The sequence below is a fragment of the Peromyscus eremicus genome, chromosome 8a (assembly GCF_949786415.1).
Source record: "Peromyscus eremicus chromosome 8a, PerEre_H2_v1, whole genome shotgun sequence".
Lineage (NCBI taxonomy): Eukaryota > Metazoa > Chordata > Mammalia > Rodentia > Cricetidae > Peromyscus > Peromyscus eremicus.
This window is the reverse complement of record NC_081423.1, coordinates 69,174,792-69,202,106: the sequence shown is the minus strand read 5'-3', so window position 1 is coordinate 69,202,106 and position 27,315 is coordinate 69,174,792. Positions and strand designations below refer to the sequence as shown.

The 27,315-nt window shown below is 39.3% G+C and overlaps 2 protein-coding genes and 1 long non-coding RNA gene across 3 annotated transcripts in view; 2 read left to right on the top strand and 1 right to left on the bottom strand.

The window, feature by feature from the left end:
* Positions 1–6,919, top strand: part of Med13 (mediator complex subunit 13) — a 93,091-nt gene extending 86,172 nt beyond the window's left edge. The window contains 3 exon segments of the mRNA XM_059271417.1: positions 1,179–1,352; positions 4,284–4,384; positions 6,207–6,919. Coding sequence (XP_059127400.1) covers positions 1,179–1,352; positions 4,284–4,384; positions 6,207–6,339 — 408 coding nt within the window. The 3' untranslated portion in view covers positions 6,340–6,919.
* The window catches only part of LOC131917534 (uncharacterized), a 28,494-nt gene extending 17,037 nt beyond the window's left edge, over positions 1–11,457 (bottom strand). The window contains exons 1-2 of the long non-coding RNA XR_009380685.1: positions 11,220–11,457; positions 4,277–4,421 (exon numbers count right to left, since the gene is read on the bottom strand). This is a non-coding gene — a long non-coding RNA (uncharacterized LOC131917534). The remainder of the gene's footprint in view (positions 1–4,276; positions 4,422–11,219) is intronic.
* Positions 11,458–18,940: 7,483 nt separating this feature from the next.
* The window catches only part of Ints2 (integrator complex subunit 2), a 48,399-nt gene continuing 40,024 nt past the window's right edge, over positions 18,941–27,315 (top strand). Inside the window, exons 1-5 of the mRNA XM_059271416.1 lie at positions 18,941–19,610; positions 20,546–20,852; positions 21,401–21,539; positions 24,866–24,968; positions 26,524–26,637. Coding sequence (XP_059127399.1) covers positions 20,557–20,852; positions 21,401–21,539; positions 24,866–24,968; positions 26,524–26,637 — 652 coding nt within the window. The 5' untranslated portion in view covers positions 18,941–19,610; positions 20,546–20,556. The remainder of the gene's footprint in view (positions 19,611–20,545; positions 20,853–21,400; positions 21,540–24,865; positions 24,969–26,523; positions 26,638–27,315) is intronic.

The window sequence follows — 27,315 nt, the reverse complement described above, 5'->3', positions numbered from 1 at the left end:
TTCTTCTTCACAAGTATTGAACTCAAAGGCATTCACTGCCCATGGCCTCTTTTGTTTGTTTTTGGGGTTTAAGCCTCCATTGTGCAAGGATTGCACCAATATGTCTGGTTCTCCCCTCCCCCACCGCCCCCCAAATCATTAATAGCACCAGTAATCCTGTGATGAAAACACATAAAGCCGGGCTGTGGTGGCACATGCCTGTAATCCCAGCACTCGGGAGGCAGAGGCAGGCGGATCTCTGTGTGTTCGAGGCCAGCCTGGGCTACAGAGTGAGTTCCAGGACAGGCTCCAAAGCTACACAGAGAAACCCTGTCTCGAAAAACAAACAAACAAAACAAAACAAAACAAAAAGTTATATGAAATTCTCAAATAATAAAAGGGGGGTGTGCAGTTTTTCTGTTTTATCACAGTAGTAGGATTGCTAGTGCTTAAGGTACTGATATAATGAACATTTTCGTTGTGAATTGATTTTCTTTTTATCTGTTCTCTTAAAATAAATGCTGAGAAATTTGTTGACCAATCCAAAGGGAATGAACAGTAGTCCATATTGCTACAGTGCCTTCCAAAACACTGTGGAAATTAACAGCATTCTATAGACAGTGCTGGGGAACCAAGCAAGTTGAATTTGTCTTTGAGTTGGGCTTGAGGAGTTAGGTTGAAGAACTGTTAGGAAGAAAGTAGAAGTTAGAGTGGATGCTGTGTGTTTGTATTCACTTTGACCACAGACATACTTACCTTGTTTTGCTGTTTCATAATGCACTGCTTTTGCTTTCATGGTATTACTACGTTTAGTTAGTTACTAGGCTTAGGATTGGATTTAGACTTTACACATGCTAGACTAGTGTGCTGCTGTGGACTCAAATCTTCAGTCCTCACATTTTGAGATGGTCTAGATAAGTTGTTTAGACTAGCCTTGAACTTACTTTGTAGCCCAAGCAGGCCTTGAACTTCTTTGGATCTTCTTGCTTCAGTTTCTAAGCAGTAGAGATTATTGGCCTGTCACCATGTTAGGCGTTGTAGTAACTGAGACTCTGACTAGATATATAACCATTTAATTTTTAGTATTTTATGTGGTTCATTGTGATAATAATATGAAATTAGTAGTTGTAAGTCATTTTGTATTTATGTTTGTTGTCTGGACATATTGAATAAACTAATAATACTCTTGTCTTTTTAAGGGTCAGGGTACTGATCGGCTACTTTCAACAGAATCTCATGATGAAGTAACTAATATTCTTCAACAACCATTGGCCCTTGGATACTTTGTATCAACTGCCAAAGCGGGTCCATTACCTGACTGGTTCTGGTCAGCATGTCCTCAAGCACAATATCAATGTCCCCTTTTTCTTAAGGTATTACTATTTCTGTGGCAATTCATAACTAGTCCTAATTCATAGTTTTAGTGCTGAGAACTATCAAAGTGACATTTTAAAGTTTTATAGCTCATCTCAATTTCAAATTCTTATATTGTTGTATGTATTTCTGTAGCTGCCATCATAAAAAGAATTATCTAATATGAAACATGTAATTATAAAAATGTATATTAAGTTTAAACATTATTCTTAAGTCAGACATCTGGAAATCTTGCTTTTTAAGTTATTTTCAATTGCAATGTGGATGTTTAGAGCTGAGAAACATTATAGTGACTTTCTAGTCTTATTCTGCAGCTGAACTTATTTTAATTCAGGAAATTCACTCATCTAAAGTCACAAATTAGTAGTAGACGTCAAGAGTAAAACCTAGATCTTTTATGGATAATTATGTTATTTGATCATACTGCACTCCTGTTACATTTCATTATTTTTAAGATTAAAAAAATTAACAATCTTTGTAGATTTTACTTTAATTTACCTACTCTAAAAAGTTTCCTTTGTATAAATTAGTATTGAGTATGATGGGTGTGATCGCACATTCCTTTAATCCCAGCACCCAAGCAGCCAAAGGCAGGAGGATCTATGAAAGCTTAAAGCTAGTCTGGTGTACATAGAGACCACCCAGGGCTACATAGTGAGACTCCTGTCTCAGAAACAAGCAAACAACTAATGAGTAGGTTGGGCATTGTGACTTATAATCTTAGTACTTGGGAGGCAGAGGCAAGAAGATTCCCTAGGCATTGGACTCCAGCCAGCCTGGTCTACAGAGTGCATTCCAGGTGAGCAGTGATACAAAACACAAACAAAAAACTGGTGAGGAGTGTTTTTTTTTTTTTCTCTCTCGAGACAGGGTTTCTCCGTGTAGTTTTGGGTGCTTTTCCTGTAACTCACTCTGTAGACCAGGCTGGCCTCGAACTCAGAGATCTACCTGCCTCTGCCTCCCGAGTACTGGGATTAAAGGGGTGCTCCATCACTGCCCGGCTGGTGAGGAGTTTGTAAGAAGTGAGATTCTCAGACGTATACATACTTATTTTTTTCAGTATTCATCTTATAATATGAATTTTAAGATGGTAGAGTAAAATGAGATGTGAAAGCTCTCTGTGGTGATTGTTATTGTTATTACTACTCAAAAATAGTAAATGAAGATCTGACTTACACAATGTAAAAACTACTGTATGTGGGCTCTTCACATTTCAGGTCAGATTGTATGCTTTCATTTCTTGAAATTATGTTTTAGTAGTTTCTGAGCATATAGATTTCTTGGACCTTTTATGCCAGTTAAATCTTGATACCCTTGGCCCATTTCTCATTGTGTCAAAGCCTTTTGAGATTAAACAATGGACTTCTAAAGCACATTCATAAAGATTACCATAGTTTATAATCTGTAGCATGCACCACCCCCACCTTGAATGCCAGGCAAGTTACTCTGAGCTCGCCTTGCCCTTGAATTAACTATTAATAAAACATTAGTTTATTCTGTGACTTTTATTCTTCTACCAGATGTTCATTGGTCTATCCTGTTTCATTATATGAACATCTTCCCAGGGGCAGAAGTTTCTGCAGAGTAGTAGTCTTTGGAGCCTCCACTAAACAAAGAGTTCCTTGGTCCTTGGGGACATACTGGACATGCTTTCTCCTCCCTTGTGTAGTCACAGAGCCTGTGTGCACACTAAAGTTCTCAAAAGAGCAGGAAATGACCTTGCCTATCTAGCAATTTCCAAATTCAGTATAATACCTATTTGTAGTTATTACCTTAGTGTTTCAGGGCACACTTTTGTTGAGTAAACACTTTGATGAAAAGTCCAAGGGACTATCCAGATTCTTTTCTACTCAATATTTGTTTGCAGAGAGGATAGTGTAAAGTGAGCATTCACCCTCAGATACAGTGTAACAAGATTAGGACTTCTGATTCTGAATCACAGGTAAGGCATAACCTAACATAATTTTGTTCACCTTTTATCTTTTTCATGTATCCCATTTTAATTCTGTACCGTAGTCAATAAAACCACTTGGTATATTTCTCTGTGCTTGAGAAATCAGCAGGTTCTAGATGATTAAAAATATTTTTACCGCAAGAATTTAGTCAGTATTCATTTACTTTGTAGTGATCTGACAACTGAGACTTATTTATAATTCATAAATCAAGAATTCATAGACAGTTCAAACATTTTAGTTACATTCCTGAATGTATTATATAAGAACTTATACTTGTATGCAGTTGTGTTTGAGAACACAGACTGATAATAAAGAAGCATCTTCATAGAATGTAGAAAGCTTTGTGAATTTTTGTCTGGTGACACCACCACTTTGTCATAGTGTTAATACTGTTGTACAACTTACACACTAGCTGAATTGTTTTACATAATTGAATGTGAAGAATAGTAGCACATTCCTTCTGCCTACTACTCACTACTATGCCTAAATGTGTGTGCAATCGTTATCAGCCTCTGCTAAGAAATATACAGGCATGTGTACATTGTTTTCATTGGTAAGTTTCATTCAGAGGCAGCTTTGTTAAAGATACAGCTTCCTGAGTAAAATATTGTGCAGGATTACTCCCTTGACTTTTTTAGTGCTGCTTAGAGTATAGCTGCACGGTCTAAAGTCTGTGTAATCCAGGGGCAGAGTGTACTCAGGCTGACGGTTGAGTGTTTTGTTTTCTTAGTCATTTACTTTTTTTTTTTCAAGGATTGATACGTGGTACTAAAACAGGTTTAAAGTGAAAATTGTAGAGAGATACACTGTAAGTTTTGCACCTTAAAGTTTTCATCAGAACCATGAATTTTTATAGTAGCTCCCACTGCTAACACTCTCATAAGATCAGTTTCATCAAGGACAGTCCATTGGGAGAGCGCGTTAAGACTAAGTAACTGATTCCCTGCCCGGCTGACTGATGACCTTACCTTTTAGGCCTCTTTGCACCTCCACGTGCCTTCAGTGCAATCTGACGAGCTGCTTCACAGCAAACACTCCCACCCACTTGACTCAAATCAGACTTCAGACGTCCTCAGGTACAGCTCTGGTGACATTCCGTGTTCTCTGTTTCAACTTGAGTAAAATAGGATGTTTATTATTAAATGTCTGTATTCTTTTCGGAAAGAGTTTACTGCTTTTTAGTTTTGAATCCCTGGATGAATTCTTTTAGATGACTTAGTGTTTGGACTTAAGGCCTTGTTTTTTTTCCTCTTTTTTTTTTCTCCACTAATGATGTAGACAAAACATGGGGGCCTTGTGCATGCTAGGCAAATTGCCTACCCCTGAATTAAACCCCACTGAATTATTTTTTCTTAAAAACTATTTTGCCTCCATGCAGTGCCAATGCAGGCCAGAAGAGGGCATCAGATCCCCTGGAACTGGAGTTACAGATTTGTTAGCAGCCATGTGGGTGCTAGGAATTGAAAGCTGGTCCTCTGGAAGAGCAGCCCATGCTCTTAAACACTGAGCTCTCTTTAATTACTCTTAAGTTGGGACTTTTAAGTCCCAACCGCATTAAATTACGGAGAATGAGTGTGTTTTTTAATTATTTATTTATTTTTGTTAATTTTTTTTATGTGCATTGGTGTTTTTGCCATGGGTGTCAGGTCCCCTGGAACTGGAGCTACAGACAGTTGTGAGCTGCCATGTGGGTGCTGGGAATTGAACCCGGATCCTCTGGAAGAGCAGTCAGTGCTCTTAACTGCTGAGCCATTTTTCCAGCTCCCAGAAATGCGTGATTTTCCAATATGAATAATTTTTTTCCCTCAATTTTTGAGAAAGGGTCTTACGTATCACAGGCTAGTTTCAAATTTAGTGCGTGGTGAAATTAGTTATGTCTCTCTATTCCTTATCTGTTGTTCATTTTTTTTTCTTTTCAATTTAATTTTATTTTATTTTACAATATAATTTAATTCTACATATCAGTCACGGATTCCTTTGTTCTCCCCCCTCCCGCCCCCCTCCCCTTCCCCCCACCTGACCCCCCCTTTTTTATTTTTTTATTTAAGACAGGGTCTCACTGTGTTTTGAGTTGCCTGGAACCAGGCTGTTCTTGACCTCACAGAACTCCGTCTGCTTCTACTGCTGCACTTAGCTCATTGGTTTTTCTTTTCTTTTCTCTTCTTTTCTTTATTTTATTTCATTCATTCATCTATCTATCATCCATCTATCTATCTATCTATCTATCTATCTATCTATCTATCTATCTATCTATCTATCTATCTATTTTTGAGACAATGCTGATTGGCCTGGATCTTATAGAATAGGCTGGCCTTGGACAGAGATTCACTAGCCTTGTCTCTTGGGTGCCAGGATTAAAGGCATGTGCTGCTAAGTCTGGCTTTACTGCTGTTTTTTAAAAGATGACTTCATCTATATTTGGTGGTTTATACCTATAATTTCAGGATTTGGGAGGATTAGACAGGAGAAATACTACAAGTTTGAGACTAGTCCAGCTTAAAAACAAACAAGCTAAAAACCAAGAAATGGAACCACACAACAAAGAAAGTGACTTTAGCCAGGCATGATGCCACTCAGGAAGCCAAAGCAAAAGGCTTTCCATGAGTTTGAGACTAGCCTGGGTTACAGTGTGAAGTTCTTAGCAAAGAAAGAGTTTCAATGGTTGTGGTGCTGATATAGTCACAGTGCTAATGTGGTGGAGGCAGGAGGACCATGTGTTTAAAGCTAGCCTGGACCTCATGGTGAGTTTGAGGCCAGAGTGACATGCACAGCAGTATCTTGTCATATCTGCACATGCACTTGCACACATGCACCCCGGCATTTTGAAACTTAAAAGTGCTGCTAAAGTCTTTGTTGAAATAGATGGATTTACACAGTTTATTTATTTATTTTTTTCAGGTTTGTTTTGGAACAGTACAATGCACTCTCGTGGCTAACCTGTGACCCTGCAATCCAGGACAGACGCTCGTGTCTCCCAATTCATTTTGTGGTGCTGAATCAGTTATATAACTTTATCATGAATATGCTGTGATCTTCGTTTGATGGATTTGCGCAAGGAAAGAACAGGAAGAAAGGATATTTTGCTGCAGGATTAAGTTACAGTTCTCAGTGGAAGTCATTTGTGATGGGGTCTAATTCTTATTACTTCAACAAATATTGTTTTGACTTGGGGGGTGGGGCTATAACCCTATTTTTCATTGACTATACTGAGCTCTTTAGGATGATGACTGATTATTCAAAACGTATTATAACATTTTCATAGCAAAAATTAACCTTTTTTTTTCCAGTCACAGTATTTGTGAAAAGTAATGAGCCATAGTACCCATTCATGTTAAAAGAATATTAAAAGCATGGAGAGGAAACATGAGGAACAATGAATTTCAACATATGGCTTTAGAACATCAAGATGTTCTTGTATTGGATATAGTATCTAGTATTCAAAAATGCCTGCATCTCTTATTTATTGTAAGTTTTTAAATGTATAAATTGTCTTATATTTCTTAACCTCTTTTATAAAAATTTTCCTAGAAGGTTTATACTGCCTTCTTGCTTTAAAGCAATTGGTCTAAAATATATGTAATCGTCTTAATTAAAAAGTTGCAGTAGGGTTGCTTTTAGAGTATTATTTTTTTGTAAGGGGGTGGGTCGGACAGTAAATTTGTATTGTCTCAATGTACAGTTTAACAGGGATAGAGGGAAATAATGTCCATACCAGTGTGTGTGGAAGATTTACAGCTAAGCTGTAGTTGCAGAGTACATGTACAGGAATGAAGTTCACTGTGTTTATAAATTGAAAAGGTACCGGGTCTTACAGCATTTTATATATCACACCTTTGCAGAATAACATGATGGCAATATACATATGCGATATTGTTAGGTGGATTAACTTAGAATAAAATGAAAATTCTTCAGTTATATTTTGTACTATGGTTTAGGGCTATGACTAATATTTCAGGCCATTTCCAGTGAAAGAAACTTAGTTTTACAAAAAAAAAAAAAAAATTTGCTACTGAATGCTTAAACTAATTTTGGTGTTTAATGTTACATGCTTAAATTTTTTTCAGTTTTCACAGTGGCACATTTAGGCATGGGGATATTACTAATTATGAAATTTATCTACAGGATCTGTTATAAGGTTGAAATTTAGCCCAGCTCTAGGCATTTTACAAATTATTTTAAGAGCAGTCACTCTTGATTGCTTTACTCTTTTTTTTTTTTTTTTTTTTTTAAATTAAAGATTGGGAATGTGTGTGAGAGTTTGCATATGTATGGGTGTGAAAGTGTGAGTGTGTGTGCAATCAAACTGTGGTGTAAATAGATCCTCAGTGAATTCTGGTATTCAGACTCTGTTCCACTAGTGAAAGAACCATTTTCTAAACTGTTCCCTTTGACTTTGTTATTTATTGAATTTTCTTGGTTTGGAGATGGCAGTCCCAAACACCAGAGTCTGTACTTTTCTATGACACAGCTCAAATTAAGGTAGGGCATATGCCAAGGAGGGTCTCGCCTCCCTAAAGAAGGGACTTGAATTTTAGGGACTTTAATTCACCCCTTCCTTCAGTACAACTTTCCCCTTCTTGTTTGCACATGCCAAGATAACTGCTCTGACGCAGGCTTCCCCCTGAGGTAATCCTTCTACAGTGCTGCTCACAAGAGCCCAGTTAGTCTCCTGCCTGCACCGCTGACTTGAATTCACAGTCGACAAGTCTACCTATCTTTCTTGGAAGCAGTCTTTCAAAATTCCTACTTGTATATTCATTCATTGTTGACAAGGACAAAATCAGTTGTATTTACAAAACTCAGTAATTCAGTATGTTTTTTTTTTAAACTGAAACCTGTTTTGTAAATAGTATACATTTAATGTTACTTAGCAAACACCATTTTCTTACAGTATCTTCTTTAAATTGGGTATATGAAAACATTACCAACTCTTGTTTTTCTATAAAGAAACACAATTAGTAAGTAACAAGTTTTCAGATTATTCCTTCAACCTTAATAGAGCGATCTAAATTTTGAGCATATTTTGATATTAAATTTAAAGATCACATCTCTGTTTTTAAATTATGCTGACACAACCACAGATTATGTTGATATATTTTGTTCTGTATTTTCTTGGTGAGGGGAACTTAAGATTTGAAGTAAAATATGCTTATTTGGAATTTCTATTAAAAATTATCCTTGTTATTTTCGTAGCTCAATAGTGATTCAAGAAAATAAAAGACTATAATCCTAATTTAAAATCACTAACTTATAATAACTACACCTTGGTTTGGAAATAGATTTAACAAGAGTATTCCCTAGCAGTTTCTTTCCTGTAGCCATAAGCAGGGACCCCCCGCACACAATTCTTCTTACCTGGCAATCAGGAACTATTCCCAAATATATAGGATTTATTTATAAATTTTTTTCCTTCCCTTCACACATCAGTTCTTGCTCAAAAGAAGTTACTAAATAGCCATTAGAAGAAGAAATGAAGCCTTTTGTGCAGGGTGGTAGATCTAACTAATGTACTGTCACAGACAAGCATGGGTAATCGTTTATTTGAGTAGGTAAGCAAAATTGTACACTTTGTCCCAGTGAGTTCCCAAACCTTAACTTCCTCATTTCAATGCTAATGCCTGTTTTGTGTGCAGTTATCCATTATGAAGCAGGTGAAAGTTCAGTATTTTAGCATTTTAAAGATTAGTTATATAATGTCTGCTTCCAGCCAGTCTGAAACATCTAGCCATACCTTTCTTATGCAAGCCATTCAGTTATCAGGACTGTGAATTAACACTGTATGAATACATTTCTGTACACCTTATTGTTTGGCCAGAAGGCCACCAAGTGTACTTATATGTAATCCTTAAATTTTAAAATAGCTTGTAATTTTTAAATATTTCTAAACTTTTCTTAACCACTAAAATTAAGCTCTTACTACTTAGTCGACTCTCCTCAGCTGTCTTTGTCCTCAACTGTCAGTATGGCACAGATTACTGTATTCAAATATTCTCTTTCGTCTTCATATTTACCTTCTGAGGTAATTTTTTTAACTTAATGTGTTACTACAAAGATTTGCAGATCTTTAATCAAGCACTATGTTATTACTGTAATATCAAAATATTATGTCACATTATTTCAAATGTTCAAGATTGAATAGGTTAAAAGAAAGTCTTTAAATGCTATTGCATCATAGAATCTGCTCCTACCCACTGTGGCATTGCGTATTAGTCTATTGAAACATTCAATGTTGCTTGACTGACATTTTGGTCTGGGTTTCCTCTTAATATTTTAGTTTAATTAAAATTAAGAAAAATGTGTTTAACAAATATTTTTATTTTGTCCCACTCTCCCCAAATCAGCGGGAAAAATCTTACCCTTTGGTATTTCTTAGTGTATTAATGGGCCCAGAACTGTGGTTTAAATTTTTATATATGTATTCACTCATTCTCTCTTTGGCTCTCTCTTTCTCTCTTTTGTGGAGTATAAATTTCAAAACTGGATTTGGGACCTAAAATACTCCTCAGGTTGAGATACTCTTGAAGTTTTAAAATAGCTTTAGTTTTTAAAGTAAACTGGATTTGTGGACCTTAAAGTTACTGAGTTTAAACTAGAAATTGTAACATCATTACTGGACATGTCAGCATCAACCCTCTCAGAATAGCTTGGTCACTTTATGAAGGGGAGTTTTAAGTTGTTGTTTAGCAGTGACATTTAATATGGTCCAATTGCTTTTCTTTTTAACGTGACAAGAATTTTAAAAAGAATAAGGAACAAACACTATTGCTGCCGAATGCCATAACACTGAGTTGTACAAATTGTGATTGAGGAAATGAAAAAGTTTATACTTTTTAAAAAAAAAAAAAAAGAAAAAACAAAACTTCAAATGGAATAAATTATTCATGAAGCCTTCATTGTGGTGTCTCATTCTGTTGAAAGTATTTCTATCTTAAAATGTTTCCATAATTAGGAGCAATTACTACTTTTGTGTCACTTAGGTAGAGAAGGGGCTCACCTAGACACTGATGACTGGGCTGTTTGGGGTGGGTGGCTGTGAGACGGGGTATTGCTGTGTGGAACAGGTTGGTCTTGAACTCACAAACATGTCCTTGCTTGTGCTTTCCAAGTGCTGGGATTAAAGGAGGTTTTTTTTTTTTTTTTTTGAAGAGAATGTTAATTCTTCTGATGTTCATTATTTATGATAAACGTGTGCGCGTATGCATAGCAGCTCCTTTTTATTAATTAATTTGGTGTTAACTATTTAGCCAAAACAAACATACAGTCATACTTAGAGCTGTCCTCTGTGTGTGTGTGTGTGTGTGTGTGTGTGTGTGTGTGTGAGAGAGAGAGAGAGAGAGAGAGAGAGAGAGAGCGAGCACAAACATGTTTGAGACATGAAAAACATTAAATATTAAAATATGAATAATGTATCAAAAATACCTGTGTCTGAGTCCTGCAAGCAGTGGTATAAAGTGCCTTGTTCAGATTTAAGCTAAAGAGATACCTCAAAATTATTGTGGTCACTTAAATTGTTTCTGCCAACAATTTCAAAAACTTCTATAAATGAAGGTGTATGGCATTGAAACTTTGTACTTCAAATTATTCCATTTCATAGTTTTCCACTGAATCATTTCTACCTTGTTATTAGTATTATATATGAGCCATACAAATTAAGCATTTTTATAAGGGAAATATACTCATTGTTTGGACAATTGCACACATCTTTTCTATTCTGGTTTACAGTACTCTAATCCAGTGTTTAGAGACTACTATAAATTATACCTCATTGATAGAGCACTTGCTTAGTGTATGCAAGACCCTTGCCTAATCCCCAGCACTGCAAACAGTGTCCCAGAGTAACTACTGGGCAGTTTGCCTAAGGACATGCTTGTTTTCTTTCATTTACTATATGCTTAAGGTCTTGATACTTACTAGTAATCCTAGTTGTTTAGCGGTACCTCTGTTGTTCACCCCTAACAAACAGTTTCTATATTGGACCTGTGTGATTCATGATTCTGTTATAAGCCACGACTGAAGTTGAAGAATGGTAGTTGGTTCCTTTTTTGAGACTTTTCTTTCGAAAATTTTCCTGTCATAGTTCTCCGTGTGAGTTCCTTTGAAGGAATGAATACAGAGAGTTAAAAGTGTGGGGAAGATGGTGAACATTTTCAAGGAACAGATAACTTACTTGTGGACGTTGTCTAGGCCCTTGATATCAGTAGCACACTGTTTATATATTTATAAATGTATTTGTTAGATTTTTGAGGTAAACTGAAATAATTTTTCTATTTGGAGTATTAATACATTTATTTGTCTTTAATTTGTTACAGATTTTTAGATTAGGTCTCATGTAGCCCAATCTGGCCTTGAACTTGCTATGTATCCAGGGGTGTTCCTGAACTCCTGACTCTCCTCCCTCCTAAATACTGGGACTGTAGACGTAGGTTAACAGGCTAGGCTTGCTGGGCGATGGTGGTGCACACCTTTAATGCCAGCACTCACGAGGCAGAGACAGGCAGATCTCTGTGAGTTCAAGGCCAGCCTGGTCTACAGAGCGAGTTCCAGGACAGCTAGGGATACACAGAGAAACTTTGTCTTGAAAAGTCCTCCCCCTCCCCCAAAAGATACTGAAAGGTTTGTTTTTTTTTTGTTTTTTTTGTTTTTTTGTTTTTTTGTTTATTTGTTTTTTTTTTTTTAAGACAAGGCTTCTCTGTGTGACCCTGACTGTCCTAGAACTCACTCTGTTGTTGATCAGGCTGTCCTCGAATTCACAGAGATCCGCTTGCCTCTGCTTCCTGAGTGCTGGGAGTAAAGGCATGCACCACCACTACCTGGCTTTGTTGTTTTTAACAACGTAAGAAAATTTTGTTTTTAGCTCATGGTGAAAGTTTATTATTATTTTAAGACTGTCTCAAATGTGTTATTACTGAGGCACTATTTTATTATTCTTGTAGTGTTCAGTGTGTTCCTGTGTGTAATGTAGGATGGTGCCAATCCTGGACCAAAAATTAAAGAACTCTTGCCTATAGGTATAAACGGAAATTCGGTATAAGAATAAAGGAAATGGATTTATTGTTATGTGTATATGGGTGTGTTCAGGCTAATACGTGTGTGTGGAGTTCATAGCACTTCTTTGCTTGTTGTTTCTAAGGTGCTGTCTGTCCAGTTTTGTTTGAGGCACATTCTCTCTCTCAGCTGGTGCTCACAGCAAACCTGGATTCTTCTGCCTGCCTCTGCCTCCTCAGTGCTGGTACACTGTTCACCATTACATTTGGCATTTTATCATGAGCTCTGGAGTCCAACTCAGGTCTTCATGCTTGTATGGCAAGAACTTTTCTGACTGAGCTATCTCCCCAGCCCAGAAGATGTTTTGTAGTGTTCTTTGGTTTTCTTTCCAAGAATGGCCCAGTAGAACTGTATTAAAGAATGACCTGTTATATAGGTAAAAACCAAAGACCTCCTTATTTTGCTCCTACCTACTATACAGAAAGGGAAAAAAAAAGTAATTTAAACAGGTCTCAAAACATGTAGTGTTTATAAACTTGTGTTCAGAATGCCCAGGTATAGTATAGGCCTTGGCTCTTTTAATTCTTTTTGTTCTGAGAAAGTCTTTATAACATGAATTATCCACAAAAATCCATGTGGTTCTTATGTTTTTTTGTCACGGAATAAGACTACCATCTGTCTGGTTGTATAGACCATAAAAATCTCTTCGTTGTAGCCATTTACTAGTTGTTTACAAGGGCATGGTGATGCAGGTCTGTAATCCCAGTACACAGGAAGTGAAGGCAAGAGGATGGCGATTTGAGTCCAGTCTGGGATATATCAAGACTGTCTCAAAAAAAAATGGCTGGGGATTGTGAATACTTAGGAAGCTAAGGAGGACATTGGGTTTGAGACTAGCTGAGCTAAATCCCAAATAATAGTAATGATAATTGTTGGCCTTTGTTTTGCTTATCAATTGTTTATGTCTGTTGGCTTGCCTTTAGTCTAAATTACCCCTTTCCAATGCCATATCAAGTATTAAGTAAAATTACTTTATCTGGGTTCACCACTAAAATCCACTTATTTGAAACATAGTCTCAATCTCTTGTTATAACCCACGCTGACCTTGAGAATGCCATATCCTTTGCTCAGCCTAGTAAGTGGTAACGTTACATGCATGCACTATATAACTAGCCTGCGACATACACTTTTGGTTCTTCAAGATAGGGTTTCTCTGTGTAGCCTTGGCTATCCTGGAACTTGCTCTGTAGACCAAGCTGGCCTTGAACTCACAGAGATCTGCCTGGCTCTGCCTCCAGAGTGCTGGGATTAAAGGTGTGCGCCACCACCGCTTGGCTTGCACTATACTCTTAATTTGGTCCTTCTGCTCTTGGAATGGTTTTGGTGACCAAAAACCTTTTATTGGCATCTTGCTGTGAGGAAGAACACCAATACCAAGTTCTGTTTGTTTCTGTAATCCCAAAAAGAATCCTAGGTGTTCCCTCCCAGCTTTTTTAAGCATCTGAGTTCATTTCCACATAAACCGTAGATCAAGTTCCCTTGAAATACACTCTTGTGCATTCTCTTCACTGCTTCCCAGTTTGTACTTATTATGATTATTTGTCTCCACCGAAAACCTCCACGAGGGCAAGAAATTGGGTTTATTTTCTTAACCATTGTTATTGTCGGAACCCAGCACACTTAACATTGTAGTTAGGCATTTAACTATTCTTGAGTACTTTGAACCTTTTTTTTTTTTGTTTTGTTTTGTTTTGTTTTTTTCGAGACAGGGTTTCTTTGTGTAGCTTTGCGCCTTTCCTGGAACTCACTTGGTAGCCGAGGCTGGGAGATCCGCCTGCCTCTGCCTCCCGAGTGCTGGGATTAAAGGTGTGAGCCACCACCGCCCAGCATACTTTGAACCTTTTATGATAAATCCAAGACTCACTGAAAATGTGAGTTTTTCCTGTAAATGAAGCTATATTATAGTTATTTGGAATTCTTATTTTGAAAGTTAAAAGCTTGTAAGAAATAGATGTTAAAGGTGTTAGAAAGGATTTTTAGATAGTTCCTAGTAAACATGAAAGGACAAAAAAATGTAGTACCCAGCTTTTCCTCCCTTATTCCTTCACCCACTTCGGCGAAAAGGTCAGCAGGAAGGATTATAGGTTCTAAAATGTAAAACCACATAATGGAAGTCAAACTTGAGACAGCCAATAATTTACTTGAATCACATCCTCAGTGGTTGGCAGACAGGGTCCAGGAAATCTGTGGAAAACTGCAAAGTAACCAAAGAATGGAAACTGGTGCTTTCCTTGTTTTTAATAGTTTAAGCAAAACACTTATACACATAAAATTAAATCAATTTAAACAGTTTTTAAAGATTTTACATAGTAGGTAACTAGTAGCAAGTAAACTGTTTGAGATCATTGATTCATAGACAGCTATGGAAATGGACATGCATACAGAAGGGTGGGGATTTTTGTTGTTTTTGAGACGTTCTTGCTCCAGAGCCCCAGCTGGCATTGAACTCTGTCCTCCAGACTCTGTTTCCTGAGTGCTAAGATTACCATCCCCCATTGAGAAAAAAACGTCGTCTTAAGATCCTTGTATTTCTGGAACTTGATTAGTATTTACCAACAGTACTGACCCTTCTTTAATTAGTTTGACCATTAATTTCTTGAAGCTCACTTATGCAGAAAAGCATCTGCTACACCAGAAACTGTTTGTTTGTTTGTTTGTTTAGTCATCCAGGGGTAGGGAGAGAAAGCAAATGGAGTCAAAAGAATGCTTGCTTACTCTGGGAAAGTCTTCTGACTTAAACAGTGGTTCATCTAATCCAAGCCATCAGTAACTATGACAACCTTTGTGTACCAGTAAGGAAAAAATGTTATCAAGTAAACCATCACTACTGATTATAAAGCAGCCCAATTCAGGGATGTTAACATTTGAAAAAAATGTCATCACAAAGTTGATGAAATACCCATGTGGTTGGACATGGCAATGGGCTTTGTACGACAATAGTCATTGAAAGGTTATCTCTTCGAACTTGTGAGATTGTCCTGTGATAATCAAGTTTGTGATGATTAAAAGTGTAATTTAGAGGCAGCTAGACCTAGTGCTACTTTGAAGGCTTATTTAATATTTGTGAAGATAATCTGTCTAAACATCTGAGGTATGAGGTGTTTTACAAACTGACTTTAAAAAAGCTGACTTAAGTTTAAGAAGTGAAACTGAGGAGACTGGGTTAAAACTCCAGTTGTGGCCAAATTCTGTATGATTATCCAAATAGTTTAATTGGCAAGCATTGTGCCTCTGATTTGAAGGACTATTACCAAGCAGTTAAGGAGCAAGGGAGTGCAGTCTTACAGGGCCTTCACATTCTGGCTTAAGAATTCAAGCTGTGCTCAGGGACTGGAAGGAAAATGAGGCAAGGGTTGAGATAGGTATGTTTTCGCACTCACTCATTCGGGCTGGGTTGATTTTCTGTTCTGTAACTTGAGGTGAAGACTGTATCTTCATGCTACTGTTGTGTGATATTTTGTGTTCTGACAAATAAAGTTTGCCTGGAGATCAGAGGGTGGAGCTAGCCATTAGTTAACTGTAGAGGCCAGGCCATGAGTGGTGACACACCTTCAGTCCCAGCACTTGGAAGGAGGAAGCAGGAAGATCAGGAGTTCAAGGCCACCCTGGGCTACAGAAGATTGAACCAATTTAAAAGAGAAACAGCTGGTTGGTGGTGGTGCATGCCTTTAATTCCAGCACTAGAGACAGGAATATAAGGCAGGTGGAAAGAGGATTTGTATTGATTCGCCCATTCAGTGTGAGGATTCATAGAGACAAGGCCGGCCCTTTCTGTCTGAGCATTCCATAGAAGTAAGAAGTTATTGTGGGTTGCTCTGCTTCTCTGATGCTCCAGGCAAGCTTTATTTATCAGAACACAAACAATGTTACCTATCTGTTAGTGACCGTGAGCTCAGAGACAATTAGAGTTAGATCATGTAGTTCCTGGCCATCCTCATTAGTCCCTCAAACCAATACTTGGATCCTCTTTCCCTTTTTTTTCTGTGAAAGGAACACCCAGGAAGGTTAAATTGCTTATTCTCTCAGTCTTTCCCTTTTTTTTGGGGGGGGGGGAGGGATAGTCACTATGTACCTCAGATGGCCTCCAACTTTTAATCTTTTGCTTCAGCCTCCCATGTGCTCAGATTCCAAATAAATAGTGTTCTCTCTTTACTCCCTCTCCGCTTTCTCCAGTGTCTCTTATGTGGCTGATCCGCCTGCCTCTGCCTCCTGAATGTTGGGGTTAAAGGTGTTCGCCACAATGTCAGGCCAATAATTGTATACTGTAACCCATTAACACTTGTGAAATTGCTTTCAATTATATAGTGACTAGCCAAATTTTTAAAAAGGATATAGAAGCCAGGAAGTGGTGGCCCATGCCTTTAATCCCAGCACTTTGGAGGCAGAGGCAGTCAGATCTCTGTGAGTTCGAGGGCAGCCTGGTCTATAGAGCGATATCCAGGACAGACACCAAAACTACACAGAGAAACCCTGTCTCAAAATAAATAAATAAATAAATGAATGAATGAATGAATGAATGAAGCTGGGCGGTGGTGGCACATGCCTTTAATCCCAGCACGTGGGAAGCAGAGCCAGGAGGATCTCTGGGAGTTCCAGGCCAGCCTGGGCTACCAAGTGAGTTCTAGGAAAGGCACAAAGCTACACAGAGAAACCCTGTCTCAAAAAAACCAAAATAAATAAATAAATAAATAAAATGATAAAAGGGATATAGAATTGGGCCTGATGATGTACATCTGTAATTCCAAGAACTGGGACGCTGAGGTAGGAAGATCCTGACTATTATGGCTTCATATATAAATAGACCCTGTCTCAGTGCCACCCTCCCAATAATAGGATATATAGCAAGTACTATGTATTTGGTAAGACATTTGTTACCATCTAATTGTGTCTGTGGCATATAATTGTATATGCTTTATACATTTATATGTTACAGATAATTGAGCATGTTTTGGTTCACAGTACTAAAGGCATTACTCTAATCAAGTGGAGAATTTTGAGAAATACTATCACATCTTAGTTCTTTCATTCCTTTGCTAATCGTCTACCCTGAAAGTTCAGTTTATTTTTCAGAGGCTATCCCTCTATCAGAGCCTTAGAAATACTTAGAATTTTTTTTTTTTTTAAAGGAATGATAACTCTAGTGATACTCTATTCTTTTTGGTTTTTCGAAGGCAAGCACGCCTTGTAGAGGCCAGAAGAAGGTGTCAGGTCCCTTGGATCTGGAGTTATGGTGGCTATGAAACACCAGATACAGGTGCTGGGAACTGAACTCAGGTCCTCTGAAGAGCCCCACAGTTTTTATAAGATACTTTAGGGGCATGAAAAACAGCTCAATGTCATGTGCTGGTTGCTGAGTCTTACATTCTGAATTCAAGCCCCAGGACACACATGGTGTTAGGAGAAAACTTACCTTCCGTTCTGTAAATTGTTTTCTGACCTTCACATGCAAACACATGCATGCAACAAATGTCACTACATGTCTCTCTCTCTCCCTCCCTCCCCTCTCTCTGTGTGTGAATCTATATAATTTTGTAAAAGAATTTTATTACTTATCCCTAGCACATTACTTGAAACAGAAAGTAACATACACTTTGGCTGAACCAGGAACAAGAAACATGAGCTGGTCAGGGTGGCATAATCCTGTAATGCCAAAATGCGGGAATCTCCTGACCAGTCTGAGCTACATAGTGAGGCTCCATCTCGTTTTTTGTTTTTTTTTGTTTTTTTTTTTTTCATTTTTATTTATTTTTCTATTATCAGCTTGATACAGTTCAAATTCTTATCCTAATAGTGAAATGTTTCACTGAGGCTTGAGTAAAACCAAAACTTATTATAAGCCACAGTCATCCTAGGGTCCCCCCTGTTATGTAGCTTCCCTGGTTCTGTGGGTTGCAGTCTGATTGTTCTTTGCTTTATATCTAGTATCCACTTATGAGTGAGTACATACCATGTTTGTCTTTCTGGGTTTGGATTACCTCACTCAGGATATTTGTAGTTCCATCCATTTGCCTGAAAATTTCATGCTGTCATTGTTTTCCTTTGCTGAGTAGTACTCCATTGTGTGTATGTACCACATTTTCTTAATTCATTCTTCAGTTGACGAGCATCTAGGTTGTAGAAACATTTAATATGAGATATATAGACTTGTAATTTTCAAGGCGTTGAGACTTTTTAGAAGTTGATGAAAGTTTTTTACTTTCTTTCGTGAAATGCCAAACAGCCTCTTTAGAAGATTCCAGTGAATTCCTAAAACCCACACTCCTGAAAGCATTTTTTGTAGCCTAAAGAACCGAGAAAGCCATGGAGGCTCTAACACCAGCATTTGGGAGACGGGGATTGTGACAAGGTTCAGGTCAGCCTTGCCTACATAATTATCTTCAGGCCAACCATGACTACATAGAACATGTCTGAAAAACAAAATAAATCCCAAATACAAGCAAGAAATGGTGGCACGCGCTTGTAATTTGGGGTACACGTCACAAAACAAAAGCCCCAAAGCAAATTATACTTTGGCCATTAGTGTGTAGGCATGCATCACATTACTTTAAAAATTCTCCTGTATGATTCTAGAACTTTGGTGCGGAGATGGCACCGGCAGGGTTTTGAAGGAGGCTACATTCAAGTTCCATTAGCAACTTTCGGTGGAGGAACGGAAGGAACAACCTTTACCATTCCTTCTTACATACACTATTGTTATTTAAATGTCGCGATAATCCCGGCGGGGAATTTTGCTCTGACGGTTTAGCGACGACTCTGATGGGTCCCAAGGGGAAAGCTCAGGCAGAGGAACGAGTAAAAGCCACGCTCCACATTTTCGGAAGCACGGAGCACCGCGAAGGAGGAAGGGGAGGGGCCGCGCACGCGCAGCGCGGTCCCAGCGCCTCAAGCTGGTTTTTCCCTAGCCGCCGACGTCCTCTCAGTGCTGTACGGTGGCCGGCGCGGGCAGACGCTGGCGATGAATGGAGGTGCAGGGTGCAGGTTGAAATAAGTCTTCTCTGCTTTCCCCTCTTTCCCCGCCGTTTCTGCCCCCCCTTTTTTTTTGCCGTGTCCCCATTCTCACCCCGGCTCTGTCGACGACCCGGTTGGTCCCAGCGTCTGAGTTCTTGGTGACTGAGTCGACCCCGGGCACAGCCGGGGTTTGGGGATCCGGATAATCGCCTAGGCCCAACTACGGACCGCGCTCTCGATTTCTGCCTCGCCCGGCGCTCGGACGCGGAATCTGAGTGGGTCTCTTGAGACTGGAGGGTAGATCTTAAGGTATGAAGCGTCGGCTTCTCGGGCCCAAGTGCCGCTTTGTCTGAAGTACGCCTGACTCTTCGTAGCTCGGGGCACTCGGTTTTCATTGCTACCGGACAGAGACCCCTGAGCACACAGGTCTTGTCACCTCTGCCTCGAGCTCACTCTGCTGTTAAAAGACCGGCGCTTACTATTGAAAACAGCAACATTTCTGTCCACGACTCTTTACCCACATCTCTGTTAGTGAGTGGGTCTTCAGGCCGGGTGGCTTCTGCTCTCTGTTCATGTCATCTCTTTTTTGCCGCCTTTTAAACATTTATTCAAGATCCACAAGTGTCCAAGTGAGAGTCTTTTTCATCCTTCAGCTGATTGTGCCTATACAACCGTGTATACCTCCCCTATAATATAAGGGATACAGGATAGCGTTGTGGCTTTCAGAACCTTGACTCTGACATTACTTTTGGCCCATGAGATGATTTACCAGGGTCTCCATCTAGTTGGGAGGTGGAAAGGGAAGCTCAACTGATATACAAGGTGCGCTTGTGAAACTGCGGCCATTCATTTTCTCTCCATATTTCATGGAGCTCATCCAAGTGGCATAAGGAGGAAAGTCTTGGACTGGTGTTTAGTATAGAAGGGTTCAGCTTGGAATTTTTCCACCAAGTAGTGATATTACTGTTACTTCATTCTCTGGAGCTCATGCTGTATTTATAAAAGAGTATTAGGGCAAAGGATCCCTAAATTTGGAAGAGACTTTAGTCTGCAGCTTTTCTTCTCATATTCCAGATGTCAGTAGAAACAGGGAGACAGGGAAACGTGGTCTTTAATTGTACCAGCCACATTGTCAACACAGGGACCTACTAAATGTCCCCCACTAGTTTTCAGATTTTTAAAAGGGTTTTCATATGTGTGGGAATTAGATACCTGCTTTCATTTTGTTGTTTTTGACTCATTAGGATCAAGAGTGATGATGACCGAGTGTACAAGCCTTCAGTTTGTCAGCCCCTTTGCTTTTGAAGCCATGCAGAAGGTGGATGTTGTTCGCCTGGCGTCTTTAAGTGATCCAGAACTGAGACTTCTCTTGCCCTGCTTGGTGAGGATGGCACTCTGTGCTCCTGCTGACCAGAGTCAGAGCTGGGCTCAGGATAAAAAACTTATTCTTCGCCTCCTGTCTGGAGTAGAAGCTGTCAACTCCATTGTCGCACTGTTGTCTGTGGACTTTCATGCCCTAGAACAAGATGCCAGCAAAGAACAACAGCTTAGGTAAAGTTGCATTCTGTGTGGCCTGGGATTTACTTGATATTCCACAGGAAGGAATCACGTGGTGCTCAGAGCTGTCAGGGCCCCAGAGAAGAGAGAGTAGAAACTTACATTTGGAGAACATTTTCCAGAGGGCTTTTCTGTTTATAGTTAAAATTCTAAGAGCTTTCTGTGTTATCAAATGTTACCTAGAGAGGATTAGCTACATAGTAGGTCAGTTACCCATAGTGGGAAGTGAGTAGGATAATGTCTAGGATGGAAGGTTTTATTGGAATCACTGAGCTTTTTAAGATCACAATCGATTCTCTGAGACTCCTGGCTGGTGTTAAATCCTTTCCGGCCCATCATGTATCTGTTAGTGAGGCTTTGTTACAGAAGTCAGTGGCCGTTGTTAGTTTACAGTTCGTGAGCTCTTGGAATACATAGACAAACTAAGTAGTTGAGAGGAAGTGGAAGCCATTCGAATGACTCCATTACACCGTATTACCACAGCAGTAACAGGTGCTGATGGCCAGGCTTGTGACTTCTTTTCTGTGTTTGCACTTCACTAGGCATAAGCTCGGAGGAGGCAGTGGAGAGAGCATCCTGGTATCACAGCTGCAGCATGGACTGACGCTAGAATTTGAACACAGTGATTCACCTCGTCGATTGCGGCTCGTGCTTAGTGAACTGTTGGCAATTATGAACAAGGTGGTTAAAAAAAAATCCTCAGCCCAAAGTATTTATGATTTGATATCTACATCTAGAAAATAGTAAAAAAACAGAAGCAAGAATGCAGACAGGTTATGTGTTCTGCTAGTATTTCTGTTTGGTTTGTGTTCTTTCAAAGACGGAAGTGATTTTTTTTTTTCCTCCCAGAGACAGTTTCTCTGTGTAGCCCTGTCTGTCCTGGAACTTGCTCTGTAGACAGGCTGGCCTCGAATTCACAGAGATCTTTCTGCCTTTGCCTCCTGAGTGAGATTAAAGGCATGTGCCACCACTGCCTTTAATGATTTAAAAGCATGTGTTAAAGGCAGTTTTCTTTATCTAATTACTATTTTCTTGCATTCATAGCCATTCTGCACTATTTATTTATTTATTTATTTATTTATTTATTTGTTTGTTTGTTTATTTTTTGGCTTTTTGAGACAGAGTCTTTCTACATGGCCCTGGCTATCCTGGAACTCACGTAGACCAGGCTGGCTTCGAACTCACAGAGTTTGCCTGCCTCTGCCTGTTGAGTGCTGGGATTAAGGGTGTGTACCACCATGCCCAGGTATTCTGTATTCATCATCATCAGTATTTTTTGTGTGTATGGAATTTATATAATGGATTCTTAATATCTTTAAAATAATTTTTAAGTTTTATTTTATATGTATGAGTGTTTTGCTTGATTATATGTCTCTGCACTATATGAAGGCCTGGTGCCTGCAGAGTTCGGAAGACAGCGTAGTATTTCTTATGAACAGACTGGAGTTATTGATTGTGAGCCACATTGTACGTGCTGGGGACCAAACCTGGATTCTTTGCAAGTGTAACGGGTACTCTTAACCAGCTGAGCCGTTTCATCTCTTAGCCACTAACATCTGTTCAAAGGAATTGAACTTGTATAAATCACTAAGTTTGTTAATACTATTTTGGTTGGTTTGTTTTGTTTTTTGCTTATCCATTATAGGATAAAATATTGTAAAGTGTGACTTAAAAATGTGTTCAGTTCATCTAGATACTGGTATTAAATGCCTCCTGTGACATGGAGTGAGGAGTATCAAAGCTGAACTAGATACAGGATGATGGGTTAGCTTGCTCCACCCACTAGACTGCCTAATTGTCTGTAATGGAGACTATCCAAAGTTCTTTCTGGGCTGGGGAGATGGCTCAAGTGGGTAAAATCTTTGCTGAGCAGATGTGAGGACTTGACTTGGAGTCTCTGGAGGTGGTGCACACCGTGTGAGGCGGTGCACACCGTGTGAGGTGGTGTACATCTGTCATCCCAATGGACTGTCATGAGGTGAGAGACAGGAGAATCCATGGGCATTCAATTGGCAAGGAGCCTGGTGTACACACCAAACAACAGAAAGAGGGGCCCCTTTGGGTTGGAGAGATGGCTTATCAGTTAAGAGTACTAACTGTTCTTACGGGGGATCCCAGTTTGATTCCCAGCCTCCGCATGGCAGCTTACAATTGTCCATAGCTCACACAGGTGGTGTATAGACATATACAGGGAAAACACCAATACACATAAAATAAATTTGAGAGAGAGAGAGACCTTGTCTCAAGCAAGGTGGAAGTTGAGAACTAATACTGGATATTGTCCTCTAATCTCCATTCACACGAATACATACACATACGTCATACACAAGTATACACACAGAAGAAAGTTATAGGTTAGTTTAAGTCATGGACCTTTGGCTAATTATGGTTACCTGAAACTTTCCCACACTCTGTGATTTTCCTACATCTTATAAATACATGGTGGCCCTGAGAAGAGACCTTTTCTTCTGTAGGGTTTTTAATGCCCAACATGGCGTTGTTATCATGTGGGAAATATGGTGACAGATTGCCGTAGGGAATTTAAGGAAGATAGTGGATATTTTCTTCATCTTTCTTTGGTTCCCTCCGTCAAATTTCTGTCTACTTTTTTTTTTTTTAAGATTTTATTATGTTATGTATACAGTATTCTGCCTATATATGTGTCCCTGCAGGCCAGAAGATGGCACCAGATCTCATTACAGATGGTTGTGAGCCACCATGTGGTTGCTGGGAATTGAACTCAGGACCTCTGGAAGAGCAGTCGGTGCTCTTAACCACTGAGCCATCACCATCTCTCCAGCCCCCCCCCCCCTTTTTTTTTGAGACAGAGCTCCCTATTTGCTTAGGATGACATCAGACTTCTGATCTTCCTGTCTCAGCTTTCTGTGTGCTAGGGTTGCTGGCCTGTACCACTTTTCCAGGCTCCAGGTGTCAGTCTTTGTGTTATTTTGCTTTTCTCTGTTGGTCGTTAGAATGAAATGAATTTGTATTTGTTATACTGCTTTAAACTTACAATTTAAAAAAAATGATTTTTTTTTATTGTGTGTGGATGTATAGGTTGGCACACATAGAAGTCAGAGGTTAATTTTTCAGGGGTTCTCTCTCTGTTTCTACTATGGCTTCTGGGAATCATATGCAGGACATGAAGTTTGGGCAAGGGCTTTTACCTGCTGAGCCATCTTGCAGCTTAGATTTTTGTTGTTGTTGTTTTATTTTGTTTTTCAGGACACAGTTTCTCTGTATAGCCCTGTCTGAGTTTCTCTGTGTAGCCCTGTCTGTCCTGGAACTCACTCTGTAGACCAGGCTGGCCTTGAACTCACAGAGATCCATCTGCCTCTGCCTCCTGAGTGCTGGGATTAAAGGTGTCTGCCACCAACACTTGGCTTAGTTTTGGGTTTTTTAATCAACAGCTTATATGGATAACATTCCTACATTGCTTCTTGGCTTACCTTATCCTTTAATTTCAAGTGTCTCTAAAAATGTAGATTGGAATAACTTCTCCCCACCCTTCCTCCTTTTTTGGGGATGGGACAGAGTTGCACTAGGTGCCAGGGTGGCCTTGGAACTTGAGATTCTTCTACCTCAGCTTCTCAAAAGGTGGGATTATAAGATGCAACCAGTGTGTAGTTCCTGAGACTAATGCTACCATGTCTGAGTAATAGTCACGGTTAAACGGCTTAAAGTTGAGAGGGTCCCACATACTTTGTTGCTGCAGCGTACTAGTTGTGTTGAAAGTGATGACTTGAGTCTGGCTGTGCTGGGTCACACCTTCAATCCCAGCGCTGGAGAGGCAGGGACAAGATCAGGAGTTTCATACCATCCTAGGCCAGTAGACTAAAGTCTGGCCTGGTCTATGTACTGAGTTCAGGCCAGCCACAGCTACATGGTGAGACCCTGCCTCAAACAGTCACAACATAAACTTACGATTTGTGAGCTCAAAAACAAAAAAATTAAAAATTCTTTGAAATTAATAGTTCTTGCCTTCTTTTTTTCCTCTTTTCTCTAAGGTATCGGAGTCCAATGGAGAGTTCTTTTTCAAGTCGTCTGAGCTCTTTGAGAGTCCAGTGTACTTGGAGGAAGCTGCAGATGTTCTCTGTATCTTACAAGCAGGTACTTTACTGACTGGGTGTGAGGATACATTTCAGATAGAGTGTCGAGTGCAGTGTTACTGTGTGACTCCTTAGCTCGCCTGCAATGCTAAATGTGTGTCTGTGGGTGTCACTGGATGTCCTGAAACTGGAGGTGTAGGCAGTTAGGAGCCGCCTGATGTGGATGCAGGGACTCAGGCCTCTTGCAAGAGCAGCATCTTCTCTCCAGTCCCAAATTTGGTATTTAAGGATTATCAAAACTGGGTGGGGTCTAGCATGTGGGAGGCTGAGACAGGAGTATTGTGACAAAATCCAGACCACTTGGGGTAGGGAGTGAGATCATGTTTCAAATAACACCCTCCACACACACACACCAAAACAAAAACCTTAAAAATGTAAAAGTTATTTACTAAAAATAAGTCTTAAAATTTTAAGTTAAAGGGCTGGAGAAATGGTTCAGTGGTTAAGAGCACTTGATACTCTGCCAGAGGACCTTAGTTTGGTTCAGGTGACTCACAACTGCTTATAGTTCCAGCTCCTTGGGATCTAGCAGCCTCGAATAGACACATAAATTAAATCTTTTTTTTTTTTCTTTTTTTTTTTTTTTTGAGACAGGGTTTCTCTGTAGCTTTGGAGCCTTTCTTGGAACTCACTCTGTAGCTCAAGCTGGCCTCAAACTCACAGTGATCCACCTGCCTCTGACTCCCGAGTGCTGGGATTAAAAGTGTGCGCCACCACTGCCCGGCTTAATTTTTTTTTTAAGAATTAATTTATGCTGGACGTGGTGGTGCATGCCTTTAATCCCAGCACTCGGGAGGCAGAGGTAGGCAGATCTCTGTGAGTTCAAGGCCAGCCTGGTCTACGGAGGGAGCTCCAGAGCAGCCAAGACTATACAGAGAAACCTTGTCTTGGGAGAAAAAAAAAAGTTTAAATTAAAGTGACTAGTATTAGAACAAAGACCAGTGACTTAGACTATTTATAGAGTATGCCATTATCATGTACACATTACCTTTGTATATTTGATTTAATGATTTATAATTTTAGTGATTTTAAAATGTTCATAATGTATTAGATCAAAAAGCAAAAGGCAGAGGGAGTAAATATAATCTCAGTTTTACTTAATGTTAAAATTATCAATTGAGAGGATTAAAATTAAATATTAAATATTTTTAATATTATAAATATATTAAATACATATAAATAGGATTAGAGGTAACATACATTTCTTTTTCTTTGTATCTTTTTTTGCTTTTCTAGATTCTTTTTAATAGGTGTATATGATAAAATAAAAACAAGAAGATATAGAAGTGTGAAGATTTTATGAAAATACTTTCTTAGACCAGTGCTATTTAGGGAAACTTCTGCCACATTCTGCATTGTGTTGTCCACTTAGTAGCCCCTGCCTTGCCTCATGTGGCTACAGTAGGTTAACTGAAGTTAGCTAATGTGACTAAGGAACTAGTACTTTATTAGTACTAGTGAGTTGCATTTTGGTGACCTCTTTGAAATGGCAGCTGTTGAGCGGACAACACTTCAGGGTCATGCCTCAGTAGTGACGGGGGCCTTTTGTCTTCCAGAGCTCCCTTCCTTGCTTCCCATAGTCGACGTAGCCGAAGCCTTGCTACATGTTAGAAATGGTGCCTGGTTCTTATGTCTCTTGGTAGCCAATGTTCCCGATAGTTTTAATGAAGGTAAATATAATTTAAAAATGAAATATTGGAGAACTGTGGTTTGACTTGTTTAGGGTGTTTTTTTGTTTTTTTTTTTTAAAGACAGAGTCTTGCTCTGTATTCTGGGCTGTCCTTGAACTTGTGATTCTTTTGCCTCTCTCTGCCTTCTGAGTGGTGCTGGCTGCATGGCTCCATATTTAGTGCTGTGTCCCCTCCCTTCTGTTCTGGTTTGGAACCCAGTGACTAACATGCTAGGCAAGTAGTCTGCCTCTGAGCTACACCCCAGACCAGTCTGGCTTTTAATTGAAGAGTCTACATAACATATATAAACCATTTAATGTAATTATTGTGGTAGTTAGGTATGTCTTGTTACTTTTATCTCTTTCTTCCTTTGTATTATTTTTTAATTTAATTCACGAGTGTTATAAGTCCCAAAATATATTCTTGCTGCTTTTATTTTAAGTAGTTAATTCTTTTTTCTTCTGATTGTGCGTGCGTGCGTGTGCGTGTGTGCGTGTGTGCGTGTGTGCGTGTGTGTGTGTGTGTGTGTGTGTGTGTGTGTGTGTGTGTGTGTAGATCAGAGGACAACTTCCATGAGTAGGCACTGTCCTACCATGTGGGTCCCAGGAATTGAACTCAGTTGTAAGTCTTGGTGGCAAGCACCTTGACTTGCTCAGCCACTTTACAGCCCTCTTTTCT